Below are 13899 nucleotides of genomic sequence, written 5' to 3'. Positions count from 1 at the left end.
TCGTCACCACGGGGGAAAAAAAGAATGGCGGCCCCCAAGATGAGCGTGGGTAAACCTACCACGGACCGTTTACCGTGCAATACCACCAGTTTTCAGAAGAAATCACGAAGCAAACTAGTTTCAATACCTGGCACAAGACCTTCGATTCAAAACGGGCAACTTATTGTTTCGACTGGTGTCACATCTCTCGACTACGTGATTGGTCAGTCTGCCACGAATGTGTTGACAGCTATGAGTTGTTTTGCTTTTTCTGATTGATTAAACCATCTAACAGTAATACTAGTTTTAATTTAGTTCGTTTTAAAGGAATGTTATCGTCACTATTCAACTGCATGTCTTCAACCACTGAGTCGCATGAAGGTAGCCGGCTAGCTTCACGTTATTTACTATAACATTCATGTAACGTCAACAATAATTCGTGTGCCCCATTTGGAACAACCGGCACACCTTCACGCCATAGTAATGGTTGTCAGCTGGCTCTGGAGTATTCGTCAGTCATGGTACTGGGCACTCGTAACTTGTTTGCAGGTTTTTGTTCCAGTCCAACACTTATTCAGCAATGAGCTTGATTAGTTAGAGCTGGCTCAAAAGCCTGCTCTCCCTGTGGGACCACAGAGCAAGCAGTAATTTTTGCTTTTTAACGCCTACATATGAAACAGTTAACAGGCCTATGTAAGGACAAAATGTAAAATATGCAAATATTAGTTCTCTATATTTAACAAAACATATTTTAACAATCAGTCCTCCAAAGAACCATTCTATGGATGAAATGTTGTGAAAATCCCCCCAAATCATGGTCCCCCCCCCCCTCCCGCTTTCTTGAGGAATCACCTTGCATGTCAGGTCTATGCTACACTTGGTTATCTGTAAATATATATGTTGTCAAAAATCGAACTATTTGTAATATTTTTTAATTCTTGAAATAGGTGGTGGTTTAGCAGTTGGAACCCTTCTACTCATCGGTAAGTCTAATTCTACATTTTCCATTGTACATTTAGACCATTTATGAGTAGAGGTACTACTGTACCTTGTCCAAGATGTACGAGCCTAGGTAACCTTCTCCTTTTAATATCCAATAACCTTATGTTCAGACATAAACTGACAGCCAAAACAGACAAATACTAAACGGGAATCGATTCTCAATTGCGATACTGTTCTATAAGGCACTCTAGGGCGTCCCTCCTCCGTTACACACTGGTGATTGGAGATGCTCGATAGCTAATTTGAACAGGTGTTCGCCTCTCTCTTCCATAAACAATCTGTAACATGAACATTGTAATCGTGTTAAAAAGGTGTATAGTAATTTAATCTTTCTCAATGATATGAAAGTAAAGTTCCAAAACATTGTAAAGTTCCAAGAGTCCAAGCTAAGAGTATTAATGTGTAGACAGAGCGTCGGGACTCTTATACACATTGGACGTGCCGTCGTCAATGTTTCGAATGAGATCCCAGGGATTATTGCAGTCACTATCTCCACCTGAAAGTACCCGAGACTGGTGTAAGGCAATGCTATGACATTAGATTGTCCTTATCACTTAGATGACCTTTCACCTGTGCTTCTCACTTGCTTTCGTGGGTTTAGCAGAGGGCACTGCTTGTTTTTGACCAACAAGCAGAAAGCTGTTTTGCCTGACACCTGCCATCCAAGTCCCTTAAAACAATACACCCTTGTAGATAAGTTGTTGATAACCGGTAGATAAGTTGTGTTCCTTCCGATCACCCAGAAAGCGAATGATCTGGACCTCATTGGTTGAGGTGTGTGTAACCTAGCCTGGCAGTCAGATGTGTTTGTTCTAAGCCACACCCCCCCCCCCCCATCATGTTTGACATGACAAACAGTAGTGTAACGGAGGGTAAATGCATTTTACCCACCTTTTTGATTTTGTGTGATAATTTACCCCCCTTTTGCAGAGAAAAAAAACAAACATTTTAGAGCAATTTAGGGTGGTGTATATAATATTACTGGTCTCGGGCTCCCTAGGTGTATATAATATTACTGGTCTCGGGCTCCCTAGGTGTATATAGTATTACTGGTCTCGGGCTCCCTAGGTGTATATAATATTACTGGTCTCGGGCTCCCTAGGTGTATATAATATTACTGGTCTCGGGCTCCCTAGGTGTATATAATATTACTGGTCTCGGGCTCCCTAGGTGTATATAATATTACTGGTCTCGGGCTCCCTAGGTGTATATAATATTACTGGTCTCGGGCTCCCGAGGTGTATATAATATTACTGGTCTCGGGCTCCCTAGGTGTATATAATATTACTGGTCTCGGGCTCCCTAGGTGTATATAGTATTACTGGTCTCGGGCTCCCTAGGTGTATATAATATTACTGGTCTCGGGCTCCCTAGGTGTATATAATATTACTGGTCTCGGGCTCCCTAGGTGTATATAATATTACTGGTCTCGGGCTCCCTAGGTGTATATAATATTACTGGTCTCGGGCTCCCTAGGTGTATATAATATTACTGGTCTCGGGCTCCCTAGGTGTATATAATATCACTGGTCTCGGGCTCCCGAGGTGTATATAATATCACTGGTCTCGGGCTCCCGAGGTGTATATAATATCACTGGTCTCGGACTCCCTAGGTGTATATAATATCACTGGTCTCGGACTCCCTAGGTGTATACAGTTGAAGTCAGAGGTTTACATACACCTTAGCCAAATACATTTAAACTCAGTTTTTCCCTTTTCCTGACATTTAATCCAAGTAAAAATGTAATGTCTTAGGTGAGTTAGTATCACCACTTTATTTTAGGAATGTGAAATGTCAGAATAATAGTAGAGTGATTTATTTCAGCTTTTATTTCTTTCACCACATTTCCAGTGGGTCAGAAGTTTACATATACTCAATTTGTATTTGGTAGCATTGTATTTAAATTTAACTTGGGTCAAACATTTCAGGTAGCCTTCCACAAGCTTCCCACAATAAGTTGGTTGAATTTTGGCCCATTCCTCCTGACAGAGCTGATGTAACTGAGTCAGGTTTGTAGGCTTCCTTGCTCGCACACGATTTTTCAGTTCTGCCCACAAATGTTCTATAGGATTGAGGTCAGGGCTTTGTGATGGCCACTCCAATACCGTGACTTTGTTGTCCTTAAGCCATTTTGCCACAACTTTGGAAGTATGCTTGGGGTCATTGTCCATTTGGAAGACCCATTTGTGACCATGCTTTAACTTCCTGACTGATGTCTTGAGATGTTTCTTCAATATATCCACATAATTTCCCTACCTCATGATGCTATCTATTTTGTGAAGTGCACCAGTCCCTCCTGCAGTAAAGCACCCCCACAACATGATGCTGCCACCCCCGTGTTTCACGGTTGGAATGGTATTCTTCTGCTTGCCTCCCCCATTTCCCTCCAAACATAACGATGGTCATTATGGCCAAACGGTTCTATTTTTGTTTCATCAGACCAGAGGACATTTCTCCAAAAAGTACAATCTTTGTCCCCATGTGCAGTTGCAAACCGTAGTCTGGCTTTTTTATGGCGGTTTTGGAGCAGTGGCTCCTTCCTTGCTGAGTGGCCTTTCAGGTTATGTCGATATAGGATATAGATACTTTTGTACCTGTTTCCTCCAGCATCTTCACAAGGTCCTTTGCTGTTCTGGGATTGATTTGCACTTTTCACACCAAAGTACGTTCATCTCTAGGAGACAGAATACGTCTCCTTCTTGTGACGGCTGCGTGGTCCCATGGTGTTTATACTTGCGTACTATTGTTGGTACAGATGAACATGGTACCTTCAGACATTTGTAAATTGCTCCCAAAGATGAATCAAACTTCTGGAGTTCTACAATTTATTTTCTGAGGTCTTGGCTGATTTCTTTTGATTTTCCCATGATGTCAAGCAAAGAGGCACTGTGTTTGAAGGTAGGCCTTGAAATACATCCACAGGTACACTTCCAATTGACTCAAATTATGTAAATTACCCTATCAGAAGCTTCTAAAGCCATGACATCACTTTCTGGAATTTTCCAAGCTGTTTAAAGGCACAGTCAACTTAGTGTATGTAAACTTCTGACCGACTGGAATTTTGGTACAGTGAATTATAAGTGAAATAATCTGTCTGTAAACAATTGTTGGAAAAATTGCTTGTGTCATGCACAAAGTAGATGTCCTAACCGACTTGCCAACATTTTTGTTTGTTAACAAGAAATTTGTGGAGTGGTTGAAAAACGAGTTTTAATGACTCCAACCTAAGTGTATGTAAACTTCTGACTTCAACTGTTACTTATTACTTATCTCAGGCTTCCATGAGCTTTGGTATGAAATAATAACAATCATGGAGATGGACTAATGAGCAGCTGGTTCCAGTCCCAGGTAGACCAACTGCCCCTCTGCCGTAGAGCAAGCCACTGACCCTGACTTTATCTGGCTGTACCTCAGCTGCGTTCATGGAAGCTGTGTTCAATTCAAAGCCATGTTGGTTGATTGGGATAAGAGTTTTCTGCTGTATGTGTTATTATTATCAAGCATTTCAGGCTGTACAGTATTTTTGCTCGCTGGTGAGGTCAAGTAGCCTGGTTGGTATCTCTTGTTGTATGTGTTGAACTGCTTTGCTTTATCTTGGCCAGGTCGCAATTGTAAATGAGAACTTGTTCTCAACTTGCCTACCTCGTTAAATAAAGGTGATTTTATTTTATTTTTAAAAGCTGTCATTTGTGTGTATCAACTGATATTAGCCATATATTGCCTTGCCCTTCAATTTAACCCCCCCCAATCTATGTGTGAGGCAGTGATTACAATAGGTGTCCTGGAGGGTGGGTAGTTTGCCCCCGGTAATGTGTTGGGCAGACCGCACCACCCTCTGGAGAGCCTTGAAGTTGCGGGCGGGTGCAGTTTCTGAACAAGGCGGTGATACAGCCCAACAGAAGGCTTTCAACTGTGCATCTGTAAAAGTTGTGAGGGTTTTAGGTGAGAAGCCAAATTTCTTTAGCCTCCTGAGGTTGAAGAGGCTCTGTTGCGCTTTCTTCACCACACTGTCTGTGTGGGTGGTCCATTTCAGTTTGTCAGTGATGTGTACGCCAAGGAACTTGAAGCTTTCCACCTTCTCCACTGCGGTCCTGTCGATGTAGATATGGGGGTGCACCCTTTGCTGTTCCCTGAAGTCCACGATCATCTCCTTTGTTTTGTTGGTGTTGAGTGAGAGGTTGTTTTCCAGACACCACACTCCCAGAGCCCTCATCTCCTCTCGTAGGCTGTCTCGTCATCGTTGGTAATCAAGCCTACTACTGTTGTGTCGTGCTTGACCACGCAGTCGTGGAGGCGTGCTTGGCCATGCAGTCGTGGGTGAACAGGGAGTACAGGAAGGGGCTGAGCACACACCCTTGTGGGATCCCCGTGTTGAGGATCACCACCTGGGGGCAGCCTGTCAGGAAGTCCAGGACCCAATTGCACGGGACAGGGTTCAGACCCAGTGCCTCGAACTTAATGATGAGCTTGGTGGGTACTATGGTGTTGAATGCTGAGCTATAGTCAATAAACAATATTCTTACATAGGTATTCCTCTTGTCCAGATGGGATAGAGCAGTGTGCAGAGTGATGGTGATTGCATCGTCTGTGGATCTATTGTGGCGGTAAGCCAATTGAAGTGGGTATAGGGTGGCGGGTAAGGTAGAGGTGACATGATACTTGACTAGTCTCTCAAAGCACTTCATGATGACAGAGGTGAGTGCTACTGGGAGATATTTATGAAGTTCGGTTACCTTTGCCTTCTTGGGTACAGGAACAATGGTGGCCATCTTGAAGCATGTGGGGACAGCAGACTGGGATAGGGAGAAATTGAATATGCCTGCAAACACACCAGCCAGCTGGTATGCGCATACTCTGAGGATGCATCTAGGGATGCCGTCTGGTCTGGCAGACTTGCGAGGGTTAACACATTTAAATGTTTTACTCACGTCGGCCACGGAGGAGGAGAGCCCACAGTCCTTGGTAGTGGGCCGCGTCGGTGGCACTGTGTTATCCTCAAAGCGTGCAAATAATGTGTTTAGCTTGTCCGGAAGCAAGACGTCGATCTAGGCGATGTGGCTGGTTTTCCTTTTGTAGTCCGTGATTGTCTGTAGTCCCTGCCACATACATCTCATGTCTGAGCCGTTGAATTGTGAACTCCACTTTATCTCTATACTGATGTTTAGTTTGTTTGATTTCTCTGTGGAGTGAATAACTACACTGTTTATATTCTGCCATATAACCAGGCACCTTGCTCTGGTTAAATGCGGTGGTTCACGCTTTCAGTTTCGCGCGAATGCTACCACCTGTCCACGGTTTCTGGTTAGGGTAGGTTTTAATAGTCACAGTGGGTACTCCATCTCCTATAAACTTCCTTATGAACTCAGTCACCGTATCCGTGTATGCGTCTAGATTATTCTCGCAGGCTAACTGGAACATATCAGAGTGCACGTGATCAAAACAATCCTGAAGCTTGGCTAACCATCTCCACCCCACCATCTCCACCATTTCCACCCCCTTCAGCTATGTGAGACAGGGCCATTCCATCTCCATGTTAAAAGCCAAATCCTAGAGGTCACTCCCCTTTACAATCCCACGTCAAAATGAGCAAAAAAAAGAGCACCAAAAAAGGAAAAGCTGTTAAGACAAAAAGGAATTCCCCCTCTGACTGTTCAGAGTGACTGATCTGTCGTGGGGTCCTGTGGTCACAACCCACCAAGAGGTGACTCTACTGCTTCAACCCTCCACCCCGCCCCCCGTCACTCCCCACTCTCTCTCTTCTTTTCTCAACCCCCTCCTCCTCAGCAGCCTAATGACTCCCTCAGGTTCTATTTGGAAGGGCTCCCATAGAAAGGCAGGGCACAATGGGCCTCATCTGGAGAGGGCCCATCTGGGAGGCTTTGTGGGCCCTGCTGAAAGCCACAAAGGTCCTGCTGACCTAGAAAGCCATCAATAAGAGGACAGGGAGCCCCACCGACGACAAATTGAAGAGGCAGGGTATTTCCTGGGCCATCCCGGGAGCTGTCCCATCATGGCTGAGGAATGAGGAGACAGGCCAGGAATGTCGGGGAGGGAAGTACATTCCCCAGGTGTTCCTGGATGGCTCTGCGTTATTCCCGAGCTGTCGGATGTGATGTCAGCTGTATGGCTGTCACCTTTAACTGTCACTGTCCTTTGTGTGTGTGCCCACTGTCTACCATTGTGTGCAGAGGCCAGAGACTGCTTTACAAAATGGTGGTTTGTGGCTGTGACAAGAAGCAGCAGTGGCATGCTGGGTAGTGGTATGTGGGGTTGTAGAATAAGGAAGTAGGAAGTGGGCCTACGTTGTGGTTGGGTGGTGGGTGCTTTGTGGTCTGAGGTAGAATGTGTCCCTCACTCACTAGTCACTAGTCCTCACTGTCACTCAGGACTTCAATACAGACGTAAATTAGACTAGAATGCAAGCTTCTCCAAGTGTTAGCCTCTTTTGTCCTGAAGCTGCAAACACAGCTATCGGAGTTCCACTAGAATTAGGCCTGGTGTCTCACTGTTGTGTTGTGTTTGACATTTAGACTGCACGTCTTTTTGGATGTAAATGTCACCTGATGCCTTTTTCTACACACCTAAACCAGCGTTCACTTCTGAATTGAATAGTGTTCATATGAGTTACACCAACAAACACAAGGCCATTTGAAAAGCCATCATCACCATCATAATCCTGAGAGAACAACAGTGAATTAAAGTGAGCCGGGTGTCAAGAAATTGTCTACCATTGAAATGAGTTGACTTGACTCACACATCAACAAAATAAACACACAACAGTCATTTCATTGGCGTGAAGAAACACTCCCGACTCTGAATGCTTGGTGAGTTCCACATCCCTATGTCATTTAGCTGACAGGGGGCTCATACCTCCATGAGAACTCTGGTGAATCCTCCACACAGGATGTCCTTCCCCTCTTCAAGATGGTGGAGGAGATGATGTGTGGCTCACCCCTTTCTGTGAGAGGTGTGGCTGTCGTCTCATATGATTGGGAGCTCTGGTTCAGGAGATGACACCTGTGTCCCTGTGTCGTGTCCATTTCCCCCACCTCCCTCACTAAGAGTGACTGGTCATTACATCCATTCCAGACAGGTAGTGTGACAGATCCCCATCTGTTGTGTTGTAATTAGGCTCATCCAGGTGTTACCTTGGGAAACACTGTGGCTTTATGTGAACAGCGTCTTTTACTGTCAATGTAGATAGACTTTTAAACTTCATCACCTCTATGCTGTGTACATGTGTTTATAATGTCATTTGTTTCTTCCCTTTTTGAGACTAAAGTGGCAGGGATCTGTGTCAATGATGCTGTTCTCTGTGTAGGTAGGAGGACACTATGACAGTGGAACCTAACGTTATGTGTGTTGTTTCTCAGAGGAGGACCGATATGACAGCTACTCCCGTATGCTGCTCAAGTACTTCCTGGCAGAGGGGGTGGTGTGTGGACATGAACTCTACGTGGCGTCTGCTCTGGACCACCCCAATGACATCCTACAGGTGTGTGTGTGCGTTCATACTGTCAGTCTGTCCCACTGGGGGGACAGACTTCGAGGGTGGTGTGTGTTGGGGGGACATTGTTGAGATGTTTCCGGATACATCACTCTGAAGGGGAGCAGAGCTCCTAAAGCTGTTTCCCACTCGGCACCACAGGAGGAGGGGAACTCCCATACTGATTGATAGTGGGCGGGGTCACAACTTAACCCCTTCTTGACATATCAAAGGGTTCGAGGAGGAGAGTAAGAGAGGAGGGAGGCCTCTGGTCTGGTATAATCAAATCATATTGGTCCCCAATTCAATCAGTTGCAGAAAAGGAAAATTGCTGAGCCAGGAACTGTATGGCAGTTTCTTTTCTCTGCGATTGATTGAACTGCAACCCTAGAAAGATGTTGCCAATGGAGAAGTTCCAACCCAACTTTGCTATATAGTAACTTTTATTGTGTTTATCTTGACTTTTTTGTACAGACAGTTCATACTATTATCACATATGACCACCAAGTACTTCTGGACATCAGATCGACAGTTACTAACCTTGATTTCGACTTCAAATACGACTTCAACTCCGACTCAGCTGTTCCACTGATCATACTGGACCCTATTACTTTGTTCCATACACTAACAAAACACCGCAGGTGTAAACGCGGGAGATGCTGCAATGTTATGTCTTACTGAAACGTGGCTGGATGATGACGCTATGCACCTAGTACTCGGTGGATTCTCCATGCAGCAGCGGCAGGATCGGAAGGCGGCTTCGGGGAAAACAAAAGGAGGCGGTGTTTTTTCCTAAATAACAACTGGTGTGCTGCTTCAAGTGTGAAGGAAACCTGGAGCTTTTGCTGACCTGATATGGAATACCTAATGGTAAGCTGCAGACTCTTATCTACCAAGAGAGTTCTCATCTGTAATTATCACGGCTGTCTACATTCCTCCACAGGCCAACACCACTCTGGTACTTGACAAAATGTATGGGGCCATAAACAAACAAGAAACCGCTCATCCAGAGGCAAGGTTCCTTGTGTGTGAGACTTTAAGGCAGTGAGACTTAACCTCACTTCTACCAACAAGTCTTCTGCACCCTAGGGGTGATACAACTCTAGACCACTTTTATTCTACCCACAGAAACGCATACAGGGCCCTCCCTCGTCCTCCGTTCAGCAGATCTATCCATGCCTCCATTCTCCTGCTTCCTGTTTACAAACAAAAGCTCAAACAGGAAGTACCAGTGACGCGCTCAATGTGGAAATGGTCGGACGAAGCAGATGCGAGGCTACAAGATTGTTTTGCTAGTACAGACTGGGATGTGTTGCTGTACAGACTGGGATGTGTTGCTGTACAGACTGGGATGTGATGCTGTACAGACTGGGATGTGTTGCTATACAGACTGGGATGTGTTGCTGTACAGACTGGGATGTGTTGCTGTACAGACTGGGATGTGTTGCGGGATTCATCGGATAACATTGAGGAGTTTACCACAACAGTCAAGGAATTCATTAATAAGTGAATAGACAATATTGTCCCCACAGTGACTATAAGAACATATCCCAAACAAAAACCATGGATTACAGGCAATATCCATGCTGGACTAAAGGCTAGAGCAACCGCTTACAATGAACAGGACACGGACATGGATGGACAACATCGTCTCCCTCAATGTTAGTAAGACCAAGGAGCTGATCGTGGACTACAGGATAAAGAGGGGAGAGCACACCCCCATCCAAATTATTTTGGCTGTTGTGGAGGGGGTCGAGAGCTTTAAGTTCCATCACGTCCACATCAATAAGGACATGACATGGTCCACACACACCTGCTCAATCGTGAAGAGGGCACGGCAGCACCTCTTCCCCCACAGTAGGCTGAAAAGATTTGGCATGGTCCCTCAGATCCTCAAAACGTTCTACAGCTGCACCATCGAAAGCATCTTGACCGGCTGCTTCCCTCTTGGTATGGCTATTGCCCCACCCTTGACCACAAAGAACTACAAAGGGGGGTGCGGACAGCCCAGTACATCACTGGGGTCGTATTGTTTTATTTATCAAAAATAAAAAACAGAAATGCCTTTTATTTACGTAAGTATTCAGACCCTTTGCTATGAGATTCTAAATTGAGCCCAGGTGCATCCTGTTTCCATTGATCATCCTTCAGATGTTTCTACATCTTGGGGTCCACCTGTAGTAAATTCAATTGACTGGACAGTATTTGTAAAGGCACACACCTGTCTATATAAAGGTCCCACAGTTGACAGTGCATGTCAGAGCAAAAAGCAAGCCATGAGGTCGAAGGAATTGTCTGTAGAGCTCTGAGACAGGATTTTGTTGAGGCACAGATCTGGGAAAAGGTACCAAACATTTCTGTAGCATTGAAGGTCCTCAATAACACAATGGCCTCTATCATTATTAAATGGAAGCACCAAGACTCTTCCTAGAGCCAACCTCCCGTCCAAACTGAGCAATCAGGGGAGAATGACCTTGGTCAGGGAAGTGACCAAGAACCCGATGATCACTCTGACAGAGCTCCAGGGTTCCTCTGTGTAGATGGTTGTCCTTCTGGAAGATTCTCCCATCTCTGCAGCACTCCACCAATCAGGCCTTTATGGTAGAGTGGCCAAACGGAATCCACTCCTCAGTAAAAGGCACATGACAGACCGCTTGGAGTTTGGCAAATAGCACATAAAGGCCTCTGACTATGAGAAACAAGATTCTCTGTTCTGATGAAACCGAGATTGAACTATTTGGCCCGAATGCCAAATGTCACATCTGGAGGTAACCAGTTACCACTCATCACCTGGTCTGTAACATCCCTACGGTGAAGCATGGTGGTGGCAGCCTCATTCTGCGGGTATGTTTTTCAGCGGCAGGGACTGAGAGACTAGTCAGGATCGAGGGAAAGATGAACGGAGCAAAGTACAGAGATCCTTAATGAAAACCTGCTCCAGAGCTCTCAGGACCTCAGACTGGGGCAAAGTCTCACCTTCCAACAGGACAACCCCCCCCCCCCCCCCCTAACAGACCGCCAAGACAACTCAGGAGTGGCTTCGGGACAAGTCTCTGAATGTCCTTGAGATCCCCAGCCGATCGAACATCTCTGGAGAGACCTGAAAATGACTGTGCAGCGACCCTCCCCATCCAATCTGACAGAGCTTGAGAGGATCTGCAAAGGAGAATGTGAGAAACTCCCCAAATACAGATGTTGCAAGCTTGTAGCGTCATACGCAAGAAGACTCAAGGCTTTAATCGCTGCCAAAGGTGCTTCAACAAAGTACTGAGTAAAAGGTCTGAATACTTACTTACAGTAGCACTCAAGTTTGGACACTTACTCATTCAAGGGTTTATTTTTAACATTGTAGGATCATTTTGAAGACTTTTTAAAACTATGAAATAACACATATGGAACCAAAAAAAAGTGTTAAACAAATCAAAATATATTTTATAATTGATATTCTTCAAGTAGCCCCCCTTTGCACACTCTTGGCATTCTCTCAACCAGCTTCATGAGGTAGTGACCTGGAATACATTTCAATTAACAGGTGTGACTTAAGTTAATTTGTGGAATTTCTTTCCTTCTTAATGCATTTGTGAAAAGGTAGGGGTGGTATACAGAAGATGTGCATATTTAGTAAAATACCAAGTCTGTATTATGGCAAGAACAGCTCAAATAAGCAAAGAGAAAAGACGAAGGTCAGTCAATCCGCAGAATTTCAAGAACTTTGAAAGTTTCTTCAAGTGCAGTCGCAAAAAAACATCAAGTGCTATGATGAAACTGGCTCTCATGAGGACCGCCATATGAAAGGAAGACCCAGAGTTACCTCTGCTGCAGAGGATAAGTTCATTATAGTTACCATGTTTCAGAGTTCATGTCACATCTCAACTGTTCAGAGGAGATTGCGTGAATCAGGCCTTCATTTTTTACATTTTTTTTCTTTCACCTTTATTTAACCAGGTAGGCAAGTTGAGAACAAGTTCTCATTTACAATTGCGACCTGACCAAGATAAAGCAAAGCAGTTCGACACATACAACGACACAGAGTTACACGGAGTAAAACAAACATACAGTCAATAATACAGTATAAACAAGTCTATATACGATGTGAGCAAATGAGGTGAGATAAGGGAGGTAAAGGCAAAAAAAAAAAAAGGGCATCGTCGAGTTGCTGCAAAAAAACACTACTAAAGGACACCAATAAAAAGAAGAGACTTGCTCGGGCCAAGAAACATGAGCAATGGACATTAGACCAGTGGAAATCGGTCCTTTGGTCTGATGAGTCCAAACTTGACATTTTTGGTTCCAACTGCTGTGTCTTTGTGAGACGCAAAGTAGGTGAATGGATGATCTCTGCCTGTGTGGTTCCCACTGTGAAGCATGGAGGAGGAGGTGTGATGGTGTGGAAGTGCTTTGCTGGTGACACTGTCTGTGATTTTATTTAGAATTCATGGCACACTTAACCAGCATGGCTATGGTTTGGGCATAGTGGGACTATCATTTGTTTTTCAACAGGACAATGACCCACCACACCTCCAGGCTGTGTACGGGCTATTTTACCAAGAAGGAGAGTGATGGAGTGCTGCATCAGATGACCTGGCCTCCACAATCACCCGACCTCAACCCAATTGAGATGGTTTGGGATGAGTTGGACCACAGAGTGAAGGAAAAGCAGCCAACAGGTTCTCAGCAAATGTGGGAACTCCTTCAACACTGTTGGAAAAATTTTCTGGTGAAGCTTGTTGAGAGAATGCCAAGAGTGTGCAAAGCTGTCATCAAGGCAAAGGGTGGCTACTTTTGAAGAATCTCAAATATAAAATATATTTTGATTTGTTTAACGCCTTTTTGGTTCCGCATGATTCCATGTGTTATTTCATAGTTTTGATGTCTTCACTATTAAAATTGTAGAATAAGGCTGTAACATAACAAAATGTAGAAAAGGTGAGGGGTTTGAATACCTTCTGAATGCACCGTAGATCCATTCATGTGTATTTTATTTTATCCCTGTTACTGTTATGTTTTTTATTGTTTAATAACTCATTGTTGGGAAAGGCTCGTAAGCATGCATTTCAATGTTAAGTTTACACCAGCTGTATTCGGCGCATGTGATGAATAGAATTCTATTTGATTTAGATTTAGAAGCTTTGGTTTGAACTGGTCATGTTGGTGGTGCTTTGCAACCCTACACCTTCTTCTGGACTCCACGTTGTTTTGACCAGACTGTTGGTGTAGCCTACGTCATAGCTATGTGTCTGACGTGCGTGAGATGTGTATGAATGAAGGTCAAGCTGGTGTGTGTGTGTGTGTGTGTGTGTGTGTGTGTGTGTGTGTGTGTGTGTGTGACCGTGTTAGAGGAGGTGTCTGAGGGGACTGTCTGTGTCTGAACTCTGAAGGGCAGGTTGCTCAGTCTCAGTTTTCCATGTCAGTCTCTCTATCTAGCTCTCTCT

The 13899-nt window shown here is 44.6% G+C and overlaps 1 protein-coding gene across 2 annotated transcripts in view; it reads left to right on the top strand.

Moving 5' to 3' along the window:
- Nucleotides 1-16: 16 nt before the first annotated feature.
- Nucleotides 17-13899, top strand: part of elp4 (elongator acetyltransferase complex subunit 4) — a 211413-nt gene continuing 197530 nt past the window's right edge. For both annotated transcript variants that reach the window (XM_064988254.1, XM_064988244.1), the window contains exons 1-3: nt 17-202; nt 927-962; nt 8355-8476. In XM_064988254.1, coding sequence (XP_064844326.1) covers nt 25-202; nt 927-962; nt 8355-8476 — 336 coding nt within the window. In that variant the 5' untranslated portion in view covers nt 17-24. The remainder of the gene's footprint in view (nt 203-926; nt 963-8354; nt 8477-13899) is intronic.

The sequence above is a fragment of the Oncorhynchus masou genome, chromosome 2 (genome assembly GCF_036934945.1).
Source record: "Oncorhynchus masou masou isolate Uvic2021 chromosome 2, UVic_Omas_1.1, whole genome shotgun sequence".
Taxonomy (NCBI): Eukaryota; Metazoa; Chordata; class Actinopteri; order Salmoniformes; family Salmonidae; genus Oncorhynchus; species Oncorhynchus masou.
Note: the sequence above shows the minus strand (reverse complement) of the source record. Positions and strands in the feature narration are given on the sequence as shown.